The 13,774-nt window shown below is 42.5% G+C and overlaps 1 protein-coding gene across 4 annotated transcripts in view; it reads left to right on the forward strand.

The window, feature by feature from the left end:
* The window catches only part of LOC100704263 (fibroblast growth factor 12), a 54,459-nt gene extending 42,793 nt beyond the window's left edge, over positions 1-11,666 (forward strand). For all 4 annotated transcript variants that reach the window (XM_005474886.4, XM_005474885.4, XM_025898215.1 and 1 more), the window contains exons 3-5: positions 461-564; positions 4,279-4,477; positions 6,429-11,666. In XM_005474886.4, the coding sequence (XP_005474943.1) occupies positions 461-564; positions 4,279-4,477; positions 6,429-6,580 (455 nt within the window). In that variant the 3' untranslated portion in view covers positions 6,581-11,666. The remainder of the gene's footprint in view (positions 1-460; positions 565-4,278; positions 4,478-6,428) is intronic.
* Positions 11,667-13,774: the final 2,108 nt, after the last annotated feature.

Here is a 13,774-nt window from a genome sequence, read left to right on the forward strand (position 1 = left end):
TTTATACTGTAAGGTCGACCCTACAATAACACATACAGAGAAAACCCAACAATCATATGACCCCCTATGAGCAAGCACTTCGGCGACAGTGGGAAGGAAAAACTCCCTTTTAACAGGAAGAAACGTGCAGGGGTAAGAAGAGGAGGAGAGCCAGATCATTAACTTTTGAAATCACACGGTCACTAAGAAGGCAGTTTTATCCAGGAGTTACTTACTGCAGTATCTTAGTTCCTCTTTCATCTCCGCCGCTCGATCGTCACGTCTGCTTTCAAAACACCAAATGACTCAACTCGAGGTTTCACAATAAGAGCTCGGTAACTGTGGCGAACTTCCTGGTAGCTCCATCCATCTTCTGTGCTCACTGTGACGTTTTGTATTAATCTACTTTTGTTCCATTTCTGCCTCTCACGACCTAACTCTCTCTCTCTCTCTGTCTGTTTCTATGTCTCTCGCCCTCCAGCTCTGTTTAACCTGATCCCAGTAGGTTTGAGGGTCGTGGCCATCCAGGGAGTGAAGGCCGCGCTGTACGTGGCCATGAACGATGAGGCATTCCTCTACACATCTGTAAGAACATCTGCCTCATCCTCATGTCCTTCTTGAGCTTGTTTTGTTAAAGTTTGGAGCATCACTTCCTTCCAAGGTGAATCTCTGACACAAACACCTGCAGGAGCAGGTAAAGGCAGGACCTCCTGACGTGTCCCCAACAATCATTTTAATGTGAAAATATGAACACGTCTCGTTCCTGAAAACACTGATAGTCATCAACTGCTGTTTGTGAGGTAATAAGGTCTTATTGTTTTGCTCAAGGACTCGGGCAGAATTTAAAGGGTGACACTGAGATAAAGTTTCTAACTGGGTTTTTCACTCCTCTCAGTTTTAATGCGATCCCCCACATGATCTTATTTCAGAATATTTCTGTCACATTATCTGACCGATCCAGTTCTTCCCCTGCAAAGAGATCCTGGGTTTATTTTTTCTGTTTGAGCTCGTGTTCAGATGCAAACTCGGTGACATTACGGTACAAAAGTTCCACTTTTAGACAGTGTGTGTAATAATTAATTGATGATGAACAATGGAAGTAGTTAAGAGGACAGCCCTGATCAGACCGAGTACATCTACAGCTGTCGTACTGCTGCTCCGCCTCAGTGAGTCCATCTAACATCCATAATTCACAACACGTGCATAAAACTTTAAAATGCAACTCTTGAGCCTCTCTGTGCGCAGCATCAGGAAGGAGACAGAGTGGGGGAGGAAGAGGAGGATCACAGTGACCATGTGAGGAAGCTTTCTCAGTTGTGTTAGACAAAAAAACTAAATATGAGCTCGCAGCGCGCCTGAACAAGCTAGCTGTTAGCTGTGATCGTTGGTCAGGGGATGATGTAATACTGAATGACCCTGAACTACCTGTTCTGCACCGCTCCTATTGGCTGCTACTGTCTGTCAATCACAGACGTCTCGCCGCCACTGAGATTGGAAGCCACGGACTTTGTGTGTGGTAGTTTGAGTCAGTCTAACATGAGCGTGCCTTCGTGGCGGGTACGTGATGAAACCTTGCTGCCACTTTGCAGCTGTGCTTCAGTTCTGCTTTGTGGTTTGATGCCAAATATGGAAGTGCAGCTGTTAGTAAATGTTTCTGCACTTGTTAGCTCGATGGTCCTCTTCATTAATCTTAATCATTAATTAATGATTAAGATGAATCACAAATTGGCCTGATCCCATCTCACCAGTCAGTCCTGACTGCTCACAATGCTTAGAAATGTAAATGCTTCCCATCGAGATTGGGAAGATCAGATGACTTTATCCCAGTGATCTCTCAGCGCTTCCACATGCCAGATAAATCCAGGATGGAAGAGGCACCACTTCTTTTTAGGAGGTAAAGTGAGGATTTGGTTCGGCTCCATAAAATATAAACTCCTGTTCTCTCAGGTGTAGCTTCAGATGAAGAGTACAGCAGCTCCTCCTCTTGCTCTGCAGTTATGTAAGAGCATTACAGCATGAGCGGTGAGACAGCTGGAAGTAAAGTTGTGGTGTGCTGGGAGGCCCGAGCGTCTCAACACTGTTTACTGATCACATCTTGATATGAGATGCAGGCTGCGTGCTGGGAGGAAAAAATACGCTTTTCATCATTTATTCCCTCTGTTTCCTCTTCCTCCTCCTCTACATCATCATCGCGCTCCATTTGAAGTCCCGTCTTTCCTTCCTCGTGGCTTCTTTTTCCTTTTTATCTGTGGCTGTGTTTGTGTTGGGTTTTATTAGTGTAGTAGTGACTTCAGCTTGATTCTTATTAGATTCTCAGTCACTCATGAATCATTTTAAACACTAAAAGAATGAGACAGATTTGTAATTAGCATGTCGCAGTGAGTGACATCTCACGGTACCCAATGAACAAAGTTTTTACATCAAATACAAATTTTATGGCAGAAACACGTCTCAAAAGTTGGAGCAGGGCTGGAAGAGTAAGCACAACGACACATAAAGATAATTGGCAACAGGTCAGTAACAGGTTACATATAAAACCAGCTTCTAAGAGCAGCAGAGTTTCTGCCTGCAGTCCAGACCTGGATGAAAACAAAAACGGCTTTTTATTTATTAAGTGATCACAGAACTGAGGTAACTGAACGCTGGCTCTGGATTTCTGAAAGACACATTTCATACAACTGTATTTAGAAGCTCCAAGATTCAAATGTTGGGACAGGTTTTTGTATGTTATGGGGGGTTGTTCTGCTCTGATTGGCTCGCCTGACCACCTGTTATATCCAGAGGGTACACACACACACACACACACACACCTGTTATACCTGGAGGGAGGTGCTAAACTAGGACTTTAAACGGCCCAGCAGTCACGTTTGGTGTCAAAGTGTCCACCACACGGATCGTACCACAGCGCGGCCGACACAGCTTCCTGCTCCGTGAAGGATAGCATGCATGAACAAGACTTAACATTAATATTTCAACTTAAAAGCTTTTTAAAACTTTGTCTTTCAAAATAATGTTGAGTTTTAGTCTTCAGCTGCTTTGTACTAATGTTCCTCTCCCATTTATGTTTTATGGATGTTACTTTATTGAAGTTCTTACAGTTAAGATTCCTTTATTTAATGAAAATGTCGGGATGTATCGCATCGCTATAGGATCAATATTTGATTTCTAAGATTGTTCTTTTAATTGGATTTTCACATTTCTGCAGCTTTTTCTTCACCACATGCTTACTGACAGTTTTAGTCTTCATTCCTTTTTTAGTTGATTTTACTCAGTAAAAGCAAACAGAATCTTATGTTATGCAGATGATGTCTGTTTACAAGTATTCACACTACATATGTGACAAACGTCACACGTTTTGACTTCCTTTGTCCTGCTCAGCACTAAAGCTGTCAGACTGATGATTATACAGAATGTAAAAATGCAAAATGCAGACGATGATTTTAACAAGTCTGAAAAAACTAATGGACCATGGATGTTGGAAACAAATGCTCTGATGAAGACTACGGGGAAGACGCCACTGTATAAACACGGCTCACCAACAGAAGGGCAATCAGGGGAGTGGCTACAGCTGAGTGCGAAGAGTTCAACACAAAACTAAAGGATAAATACAGTGAAATATTACTCCAAAACAGACAGAAGCAAAGCATGGAGAGAAAAATTAATGGAGATTGTGCATTTTTTCATGAATGGGTGTTAACCTGGCCTGTTTTTAAGATCTGGACGTATGACAGGCTGCAGCGTGGCAGCAGTAGTGAACAGTCCCTGTGCTCAGTGTGTACCTCCGGTAGTACTTTTGTAATACTCTCATGTCCTGTTACATGTGACGGTGTGCCTCTGGCCTGCAGTGCTGCTGACTCTATCGTGTGCATGTAATGCGATCGATCACCTTCAAGATGTTTCGTATTGGTCACGGCTCATTGGCTGCTTCGTGCGTTGTGTCATATTGCGCGGCTCACATCCTGCCATGTTTCTGTAACGTGAAGTATCAGCATGCAGTGAACATTTTTCCGCCTTTCCCGAGGCAGGCAGATTTATATGGAAGTAAAATGGTGGCGAAAACTTTGAGGACAAACTGAACCGTGACGCTAAAAGGCTGCTGGTCAGCACTCGATGCTGTTCGTTTTAAAATAAAAGTCCCAAGTTTAAACTTTAAAATAAAATTCAGATAAAAGCAGCTGAGTCGTGCAATCAAACATGTAGACGCACAGAGATGTGAAGCAGGCAGTCGTGTAAGAAAAACTACAAAATGATCTCTTTGCTGATTATACTTCAAATGTTTTCTGTGTGTTTGTGTATCAGGATGTGTTCACATCAGAGTGCAAGTTCAAGGAGTCGGTCTTTGAAAACTACTACGTCATCTACTCGTCCACCATGTATCGGCAGCACGAGTCAGGCCGGGCTTGGTTCCTGGGCCTGAATAAGGAAGGAATCATCATGAAGGGAAACCGAGTGAAGAAAACCAAACCGTGCTCACACTTTGTCCCTAGACCCATCGAAGGTGAGACGAACTGTCAATTTTATTTATATGTAAAGAAGGTATGTGGGTCTGCAGTATTGTAAGGTTAAAAGAACAAAAGTAAGTTTAGGAGTTCCTCAGGGAACCATCCTGGAGTTCCTCTACTTCTGTTAAACCTGCTAAAGTTCAAGGCACACTTGTTTTCTGTTGTCCCAGAGTGAATATTTATAATTACATTCATGACTGATTTTGCAGGTCTGTGATGAAGCCTAGCTAAGGACAAAGAGTGGAAAACGTTAGTAGAGGTCCAACAGTTAAAGTTGTGTCGGTTAAATTTCTGGTTCATGTTTACGTGACAGGAGCTCACGATTCAGTTTGGATACAGAATTTATCATTCATAAAGAGAAGAGTCAAAGATAATAATTCCGTCAGATGTTTCAAATTTTCAGAAATATTCACACATACATTTGAGGAAAAGAGCAAATGTTTCAGTTCCATTTCATTAAAGCAACAAGTCATATTTCAAACCTTCTAATGAGCTAATGTTAAAAATATTTCACATTGTTCTTCTGTGTGCACATGCTGCTGTTTTATAAATCAGGAACTACACATATCTTCAGCTTTCTCTGCTCCACGTCATGTGAAAGACACACAAGTTGTGTTTAGAGGAAAGTGTAACATCACCTCCACACACTTTGTATATTTACAAAATTATTTTTAAAAATGCAAATATGCACAGAAGAAGTAGAAAAGTCAGCTTTTTCTCCTAGTTTGGGACTTTTGTACTTTTAAATCGACCGTTCTCCACATTTCTGTAGTTTATCATAGTAGAAGATGAGTTCAATAAGCGAAATGGGCTTCGAGATTTTGCATTTAGAGGTGATTTTGTAAATGTAAGGTGCTTAACACTGAAACACTGACATCAAGTTCAACATTCTGCCTCTCTGCAAAACTGTGCTGAAAACGTCCTGATATTAAAACACAGAGGCAGGAAAACGTGTTCCATAGTGTTTCTGAACATCATATCTCAAAAAAACCTCAACGCTCATAAACATAGTTAACATCCCGTCTTACATTCTGACCTACTTCAGGTGAACTGTTGGCCCAGTAAACAGCCTACGTAAAGACTGACCCTCTTTACAGTAAAGCAGCCGAGACTCGTATTTCCTGGTGAACTTGAACCAGAATTACCGGCATAAAGTCAAAGAATAGTGAAGTCTTTTAAAGTGATATTTTTAGTCCTGTTTGAAGATAAAACCAGTAAAGCGGCAGCTGACTGTGAGACTGGGAAATTATACTGTTGGTTTGTAGGAACCAGTGTAGCTCAGCTGCTATACTCTTAGATCCTGGAAGCAAACGATAGAGTCTGATGAAGGTTTGGAGAGCTCAGAGGTGAGCCAGGAGCCGAGGTCGTCCGGCCAGAACTCAGAGTGTGAGGACAAGGTGAAGCTCTAATATCACAGATGCACGTTTAACTGGAAACACGAAGCTCCGTCTCTGCTTTCAGCTGCTCTGCCCCTCCCGTCTCATCTTCATTTAAAAATATCCATCAACTATACATCTGTCAACTATCACCTTCCTCTCTTCCTGCTGTCCATCTTCTCCTCTTCCTCGGCGTCCTTCAGCCTCCTCCCATTTCTCTCCCCTTCTTCCTTCTCTCCCCCCTTGTTAACCCACCAATGTCTTCTTTTACCTCCCTCGTTTCTGATTCGTTCTTCTTCTTTTCTGTTATTTAACATCAGCACATACAACTTGAAGGAGCTACTAGTTTTAATAGATTTGTCTGTATAATTTGCATAAAGGTTCAGCTGTATCCTCATCCATGGCACGCTGACACAAACGGCACACCTGTGCATTTATAATTATGTCAATGAATCTGAATTTACGTCGGGATTTTTTATTTTATGTCTAAATATGATTGTTCGTGGTGGCGTGATGCTTTAATGACTCATTGTCTTTCTCCCCCATCCTCCCCCCGTCCTCCCCCCTGTAGTCTGCATGTATAAGGAGCCGGTGCTGCACGAGCCCGAGGACAAGCTGCTGAAGTCCTCGAGGAGCCCCACGATGAACAGCGAGGAGCGGGCGAGGAGCCTGGAGAGGCAGCGGCGAGCAGCGGAGTCCTCTACAGAACGAGAGGCGTCGTAGCCTGCAGCGCCACCCACAGGAGGAAGACGAGGCGAAGGTGGAGGAGGAGGAGAACTCCCATTTTAACACTCCCTCTGTTCAGCAACAACTACAACCACACCGACGACGACAACAACCGCCATAACAGCGACGGCGAAAACAAAGAAAAAAGAAGCTTAAAAAAGGGGAGGGGGGCGGTGGGGTCTTCGTGCTCGTTATGAAATATTTTAAATCAAATGGGGGAGGGCGAGGGGGAGGGGCCTGTTTGGAAATGGAAAAAAAATCAAGACGTTGATGATGATGATTTACATTTTATGCAAAGAGCCCTGCTGAAATGGCGCCGAGAGGCTAGCCCACCTACTCTTCATCGCCACATTGTAATCATCATCATCATTTCTGTCATGACGATGACAAAATGTTTTTGCGAGTCGAGCGAGCGCTGAGAACTCCAAAGCTTTAAGCCATGTAGAAACTTCACTTCCTTTCATTTCTTAATGAATGCAAAGACTTTCGCACTTTTGACACGCCGCGCTTCTTCTTCTTCTTCTTCTTCTTCTGCGTGATGTTCTGTCCGGTTGGAAGGAAGACCTTTTCTGTTTCGTCTTTTTCAGCTGCCACATCTTTACGAGCCTTTGTAGGTTTTTGTTGCAGACACTGCCGACTGAAGGAAGGAAGACGGCCGGGTCTCCAGCTCTGTGCCGATCGAACCGCTTCCTGTGAGGGAGGTCAGTCGGGCGACCGGGTGACTGTATGCCTGAGAGAATCAGAACAGCGTACCGGTTTGGGTTCAGGTGGTGTTCATGTGAACTCCACATTCCTGCTTTTTAAAATCACTCAGCAGTTTGTAGATCGAGTTCCTGCTTTCGCTTCACGTTGATGAAAACCGACTAAACTTCTTTAAACACATCCAAACGTGAAGGACTGAGTTCTAAAAAGTTTGTTCGAGGCTCAGAGAAAGAGTTCGATCTTTCAGCCCTAAGTGTTGTCTGCAGGCTTCGTCTCAGGCTGTGTTAACGGCTATTGCATCTGCAGAGCAGTCTGCTTTCCCTAACATGGCTCGTGTGAGTTACTGTTAGAGAGGCCTGCAGTCTGTGAGGCAAAACCCCGGGCAGGAAAGGTCAAAGAGAGCCGTGAGCGCAGGTGAAGGTGGGGGTGTAATTCTGACTGTGGGGATTTTCAGACATGAGGCTGGTCTGAAAGTCTGAAAGAGATCAGCAGGAATGTGAAGTCCACCAATAATTTAATAAACTGAACGCAGCTCAGTCTCTCTGTGCTGCGTTCAAGGTCTGATCACATGACAAGATTTTGGGTTTTGCGGCGTTACAAGAAATATTGCATGATGTACTTTCTGTGCGCCGCCCCCGCAGACATGGAGAGATTTAAATGATTTATTGAGACACTAACAGCCGAGTTGTGTAACTCTGATCCGGTCTGAACAGGACTGAAGCTGAACGACGAGCCGACCGTGACCTGCCCTGTGCAGTCGTGTTGCAGCTCTGCGTGATGAGGATTTAACGGGTTAAAACGCCGCAGCATGCGCTCACTTTGTCTGTTATTAACACGACTGTATGTTTGGTTTTGATGAGGACGGGCACACTGAGCTCTGATTGGTTCATTTTTTTTATGTTGACTTGGCACGATGTGTGTGCAACGGTTCAAGAGAGTGAAGAAAATTTGAACTTTAAATTTAACTTCAAGGAAAAGATGAAATAATCAGTTACTGATTAGTGAATCAAAAGATTCCAGAACAGGTTTTTTTGAACTCCCTCATGAATATGAATGTTTTTGGATAAAGAGGCTGACGCTCCCGCTTTCACTCCCTCCACCGTGATGCATTCAGGTGTCAGCCGATGGGGGCTTTGGAGCGTTTCTGACACTGCCCCGCTTTGTTTAGACAAAGAGCACTGCCCTGAAAACTGTTTTACTCCAACCTCGTCTGAACTTCACACAGCTGAAAGGAATTTCCTGTCATCTTTCAAAATAAAAGTCAAGAGTTTAAGAAAGAGCAGACGTACAGCTCCCTGGGTGGATGCTCAGGATTGAAAGTTCCCTTTATTGTGTCCACTGCGAGTACGTTTCTTCCTTGCATTGCTCTGTAACGGTGAGAACTTTTCCTTTCCTCAGAGTAAAGTTTAGACGTTCAGCCTGAGTTGCTGCACTGCCCTCTCCAACCTCTCAGACTTTCCTTCTTCTCACTCAGACCCTTTACTTCTCTCCGACGTTACCGGCCGAGTTTCCCAAAAAGAAAACTGGGGAAAAAAATTTAAACAAGTCTCCATCAAACGCGTCCTTCCTCCTGCACACCTTCTATCACTGCCTTCACCGTTCTCAGCGGGAGAAAATCACCCGGACTGCAGCATGTATGGAAAGCCATTAGTGCCATTAGTGCTGTGATCCTGTCTCTGCAGCTCATACTGTGATTCAGCCTCTGTCGTCACGCTGGCTCAGAACAATTTTGAGAAACTTCTGTCATCATAAAATCATTTGTAAAGATATTTTTGAGTCATGAAGATCAGAGATCGAAAACCTCGGCTCCTCCACTGCACTGTCCCTGGTTCCACATCTACATTGGACCAAGTCCCCAAAACAGTCCCGGCTGTTTCTTTGATCCTGATTCTGTTGCTGATTAAAATGAAGTTCTCAGAACCTGAACAAGCAGCTGCTCATTTTAGAACCAGGCTGGGCTGGACTTACACCTTACACCAGTTTGTACCGTAAGAAGGAGCAGCAAGTCAGTGTAGTGGTATTTAAGTAAGTTACTAAAAACACCTTATATGCCGAGTAAGAGAGGAACGTCTGTTGGCGTAAAGACTGTAGGGATAAAAAAAAAAGAGCAACAGTTTAAAGAACAGTCACATTTTAAAACAGTTAAAACAACAACTGCTGATGAAATTCTGCATGTTTGTTACCAAAACAAGTCCCTTAACCCAGGTGTGTCCAACTCCAGTCCTCGAGAGCTACTGTCCTGCAGCTTTTAGATGCATCCCTACTCCAACACAGCTGAATCAAATGGTGGGATTACCTCTTCAGCATGCCATCAAGTTTGGCAAAGGCCTGATAACAAGCCATTCATTTCATTCAGGTGAGTCGGAACAAGGATGTGTCTAAAAGCTGCAGGTAGCTCTGGAGGACTAGAGCTGGACACCCCTGCTTTAATCGAACGAGGAGCTCGGCCTGCAGATGGACGAGAGTTTGAACTTTGATGTGTTTGTTTTTGGGAAACTCGTCACCTCCCGCGGCCGACACCAACCTGCAGATATAACACTTAAACACACTCTGAGCTAAATTCAGATTGGTGAAGGTGGAGGGTGAAAGGAGGCGGGGTCAGGCAGGGCGTGGTTGGTGAAGTTGTAAATGGATAAATGAACTGAAGGATGGAAATGAATGAACCAGTCACAGTGTGCTGCGCTGCCTCTGAGAATGTCTTCCAGTTTGGGGTTCTGGGTCGGACCGCGAGGACTGGAGCACGAGCGGCTCGGTCCGGCACGAACGCTCTCCTCTTAATGTTTCTGTAAGCGTCAACACAACCAAACCACTCGACAGGAATGTTGTACCGGGTGTCTTTTCTACCACATCCTCTGCTTCAGGCTCAGCAGGAGAACCAGAACCGGTTTCAGTCTAACTGCCTTCAAGTTACAAGATAAGTTCACCTCAAAAATCAAGTGAGAGCCCGTTTGTACGGAGGAAGCAAAGTGCCAGTCACATAACCAAAACATACGTCATAAATCTCAGTTTATTATCTAAGTAAATCAAAAATCTAGATAGAAATGTTTTTATTCCCGTTTTTAAATAATATTGATGTAGTGGCCGTCTTACTTTCTTCTTATAGTTCTCTCTTTGTCTTATATTTAAAATAACCACACTACAGACGGACAAGCGACTGTTGCTTTGTTAGCAACAACGACGGAAAAACCATCATGTGGCTCCGCCGTCCGCTTGTTTATTTTCCACATAAACCTTTCACAATAAAGCTCAAGATCCTTTTGAGACTTTTAAAAATAAACTAAAATCATGAAAATATACATTATTCTTAAACATCAAATTTCAGAATATGCATCAAACAAATGACCTCAAATGCAAACATGAAGTAACTACAAATGGCGCTTACATTTGAGCTCGTATGACAGCACGCTAGCACACGACAGCAATGAAACAAAAGGTGATGAAAATAAAATAAATTCAACATAGAGAGGAAAAAAATCAGCAACAAGTTAATAATAAATGTAATAACTTTCACGGATTTTAAAAATAAAAATAATTTCTTTTTGTTGTTAACTTCATATAATTTAAATTAAAAAATGTTGTTTTGATTTATTTACGTGTGACACCAGATGAGATTTGTCACCTTTCACAAACTCTTACAAACACCTGCGAAGAAAAGATTTTAGTTGCGTATCAAATATTTGAGAATGTGAAAGTGTAAGAAAAACCAGATGTGTGCGCTCGTTCGCCGCTTTAAACGTCCACAGTGTTTCTTTTGTCTCCGTGCTGCCTGTTGTCATTTTGCTGAGACATTCTTAACTCGAGTCTTCACAAGTTAGCAAAAAGTAAATGCAGGGTTTCAGATCCTTTATTTCACAAGCACAAAATCAGAGCGGGAACATTTAACCATCGTTGATAAGACTCGCGGCGATGGTAATCTGCGTCACCTGAAGGCAGCAGGAGTTTGTAAACTGGTTCATGAGAAGCAGAAAGTGTAGAAAGGACACTCTGCAGGGAAACTCTGTGTTTTGAAGCTTTCAGGGTTTGACTCTGAGGTCTCTAGAAATTTGACAACGGCGGTTTTAAAGTTTCCTGCTTATAAAACTGAAATGCTCAGTTTTTAACTCAAAAACAGTGAGATATTGAACCTGTAGGGGGCACTGTCGTATCACAAAATGATGATGTCATTACGAAGCGACGCAGGCCCAGGAGGAGGGTGAACGTCACCGAGTTGCAACGTGTTTGTCAAACCTGAAATCACTTGCTCTTTCTTTGTGTTTGCTGATGTTTGCACCTTTTTGGACGCACCTCCATATAAACGCATCATATATTAGAAAAAAATCATTGCAAATACGCAGCAGGATGAAAAAAGAGTACTGAAAAATAAAAAAAACATATAAGAGCATCAGTGTCTGTCTGTGTTTTTTACTCCTGATGATGAACGCGTTTGTCTGTGTACATGTTAATATGCTCTGCTCATTCACAGCAGCTTTGCATGAGTCACAAAATAATCCTTCTTTATCTTATCCTGGCCCTTTGCACAGCCCATCCTTCAGGGCAACTTTCTTCTGATTGGTTGCTCCTCACATAAAGGAGGTTTCAAGGGTAAGGGCGGGGCTTCTGTGCAGACATAACCATTTAAGGATATCCCCTGCACACAGACCCTGGAAACACAATAAGCAACAAAGACAAAGTCGGCCTCTGTGTTTTAATCTGAAATGAATCCTCATGCTCTGGCCGCTGTTTCAGTTCAATTCACTTTTATTTTTAAATAACATTTCACAACAACAGCTGCCTAAAGACATTTCAGCAGCGCCTGCTGTTATTTATGTTCATCTAAAACACTGTTCAGTCTATAATCACACGTTAGTTCATTTTTCTGCCACAAAATATTTGAGATTAGTGAGTCTGTGATTTTAATGTGTAAACAAAATGAAAGACTCATTTCAAACAATATTGAGAAAAGTTCAGAGTAGCACAGATGTCGCTCATTTTTATTTGAAGTTATAACTTCAGCAGACTTGCTTCATGGTGATGAAGGGCCTCGTTTATCTGTCATCAAATCTCCTTTAAGTTGGAGGATTTGTGTTGGAATGACTTCGGTCCTGCTGCATAAACACGAAACGCGCAGATTCAGACTTTAGGCCAAAAATAAAGCTCGTGTATGTCACGTTGGGATCTCTGAAGCAGCCGCGGCAGGAAACACTCAGGTGTTTTTGTGGTTTCCCTCTAAAAAGCTCTCAGTTATTCCCAAGATGAAGTGAAAACCACAGAGATGGTCTAAAAGCTCATCCAGCCACTCAGCGGCTGGTTTCCACTTTATGGGTGACGACCTCGCAGGCGGCTTCATCCAACTTTAACGAGGAGAGATACAAAAACACGACTGTGCTGCCGCGCCGACCATCAGCCGACATCACAGCGACAAGGAGGAAACACCGTCAGCCTGACCTCTGGGATCCAACAGCATCTGGTTGTTAAATAGGTGGCAGGTTTTATTTTGAAGGAAATTACTTTTATTGTGAAGCAACTAATTACAAAACAATTCACATGGTTTGAAGCGACTCAGAGAATTTCATTTCTAAATCCGGTCACACAGTTAGCTGTGAGAGTTTTACTACGAAGCAGCTTTTGCATTTTAGTTTGTCTCGGAGCTCTTATTTTGAAACAGTTTATTGTAACAATGCTCAGAGGCTTTTACTGTGAAGCTACTAGGGGACTTTTATTGTGAAGCAAGTAAAGGAATTTTGTTGAATTTTAATAGCCACTTTGAGTCTTTTACTTTGAAGGAGCTTTGTGACCTTTATTGTGAAAATGTTGGTGGGCTTTTATTGTGAAGTGATAGGAGGACTTGTTTGATTTTAATTGACCCAGCTTCAAGACTTTTATTTTATGTGAGGCTTTTATTGTTAAGCAAACCAGAGACTTTTAAGCTTTTACTTTGAAACATCTTTGTAACTTACTGTAACTTACGTTTTGGTGATTTTATTGCAAAGCTCAGGATTCTTACTGTGGAGGCTATTACTACTCAAATGTGTTTCAAGACTTTACCTTAAAAGCAGGAAGTCACACAAACACTTCACAATTAATCTTTTGGATTTTAATGTAAAACAGCTGTAGGGCTTTTATTATAAAGAAGTTGGGGGGGGCTTTAACTTTGAAGATGTTGGAGAACTATGCAAGGGCTTTTATTTTAACAAGTGAACTTGAAAAGGTAAACTCAAAATTAAATTGATGGACTTTTACTGTAAAGGAGTTTTACTGCTTATACTTTGAAGGAACTTCGTAAGTTTTGTTTTTGTAATCGGTAGGCTTTTATTGTGGAGCCACGATGGGTCTTTCACGGGGAGGTAGGTAAAGGGTTTTTACTTTGAAGCAGCCTTGGGATCTTTACTGTCTCATCTACAGATGAGAGGCTTTTATTGTGAAGCAGCAGCTTGGAGGCTTTTAAACATCTATGTGACTTGCTGTAAAGACTTTAATAGGCTTTTACTGTGAAATTACAAGGAGGCTTTT

This window comes from Oreochromis niloticus, linkage group LG14 (genome assembly GCF_001858045.2).
Source record: "Oreochromis niloticus isolate F11D_XX linkage group LG14, O_niloticus_UMD_NMBU, whole genome shotgun sequence".
Lineage (NCBI taxonomy): Eukaryota > Metazoa > Chordata > Actinopteri > Cichliformes > Cichlidae > Oreochromis > Oreochromis niloticus.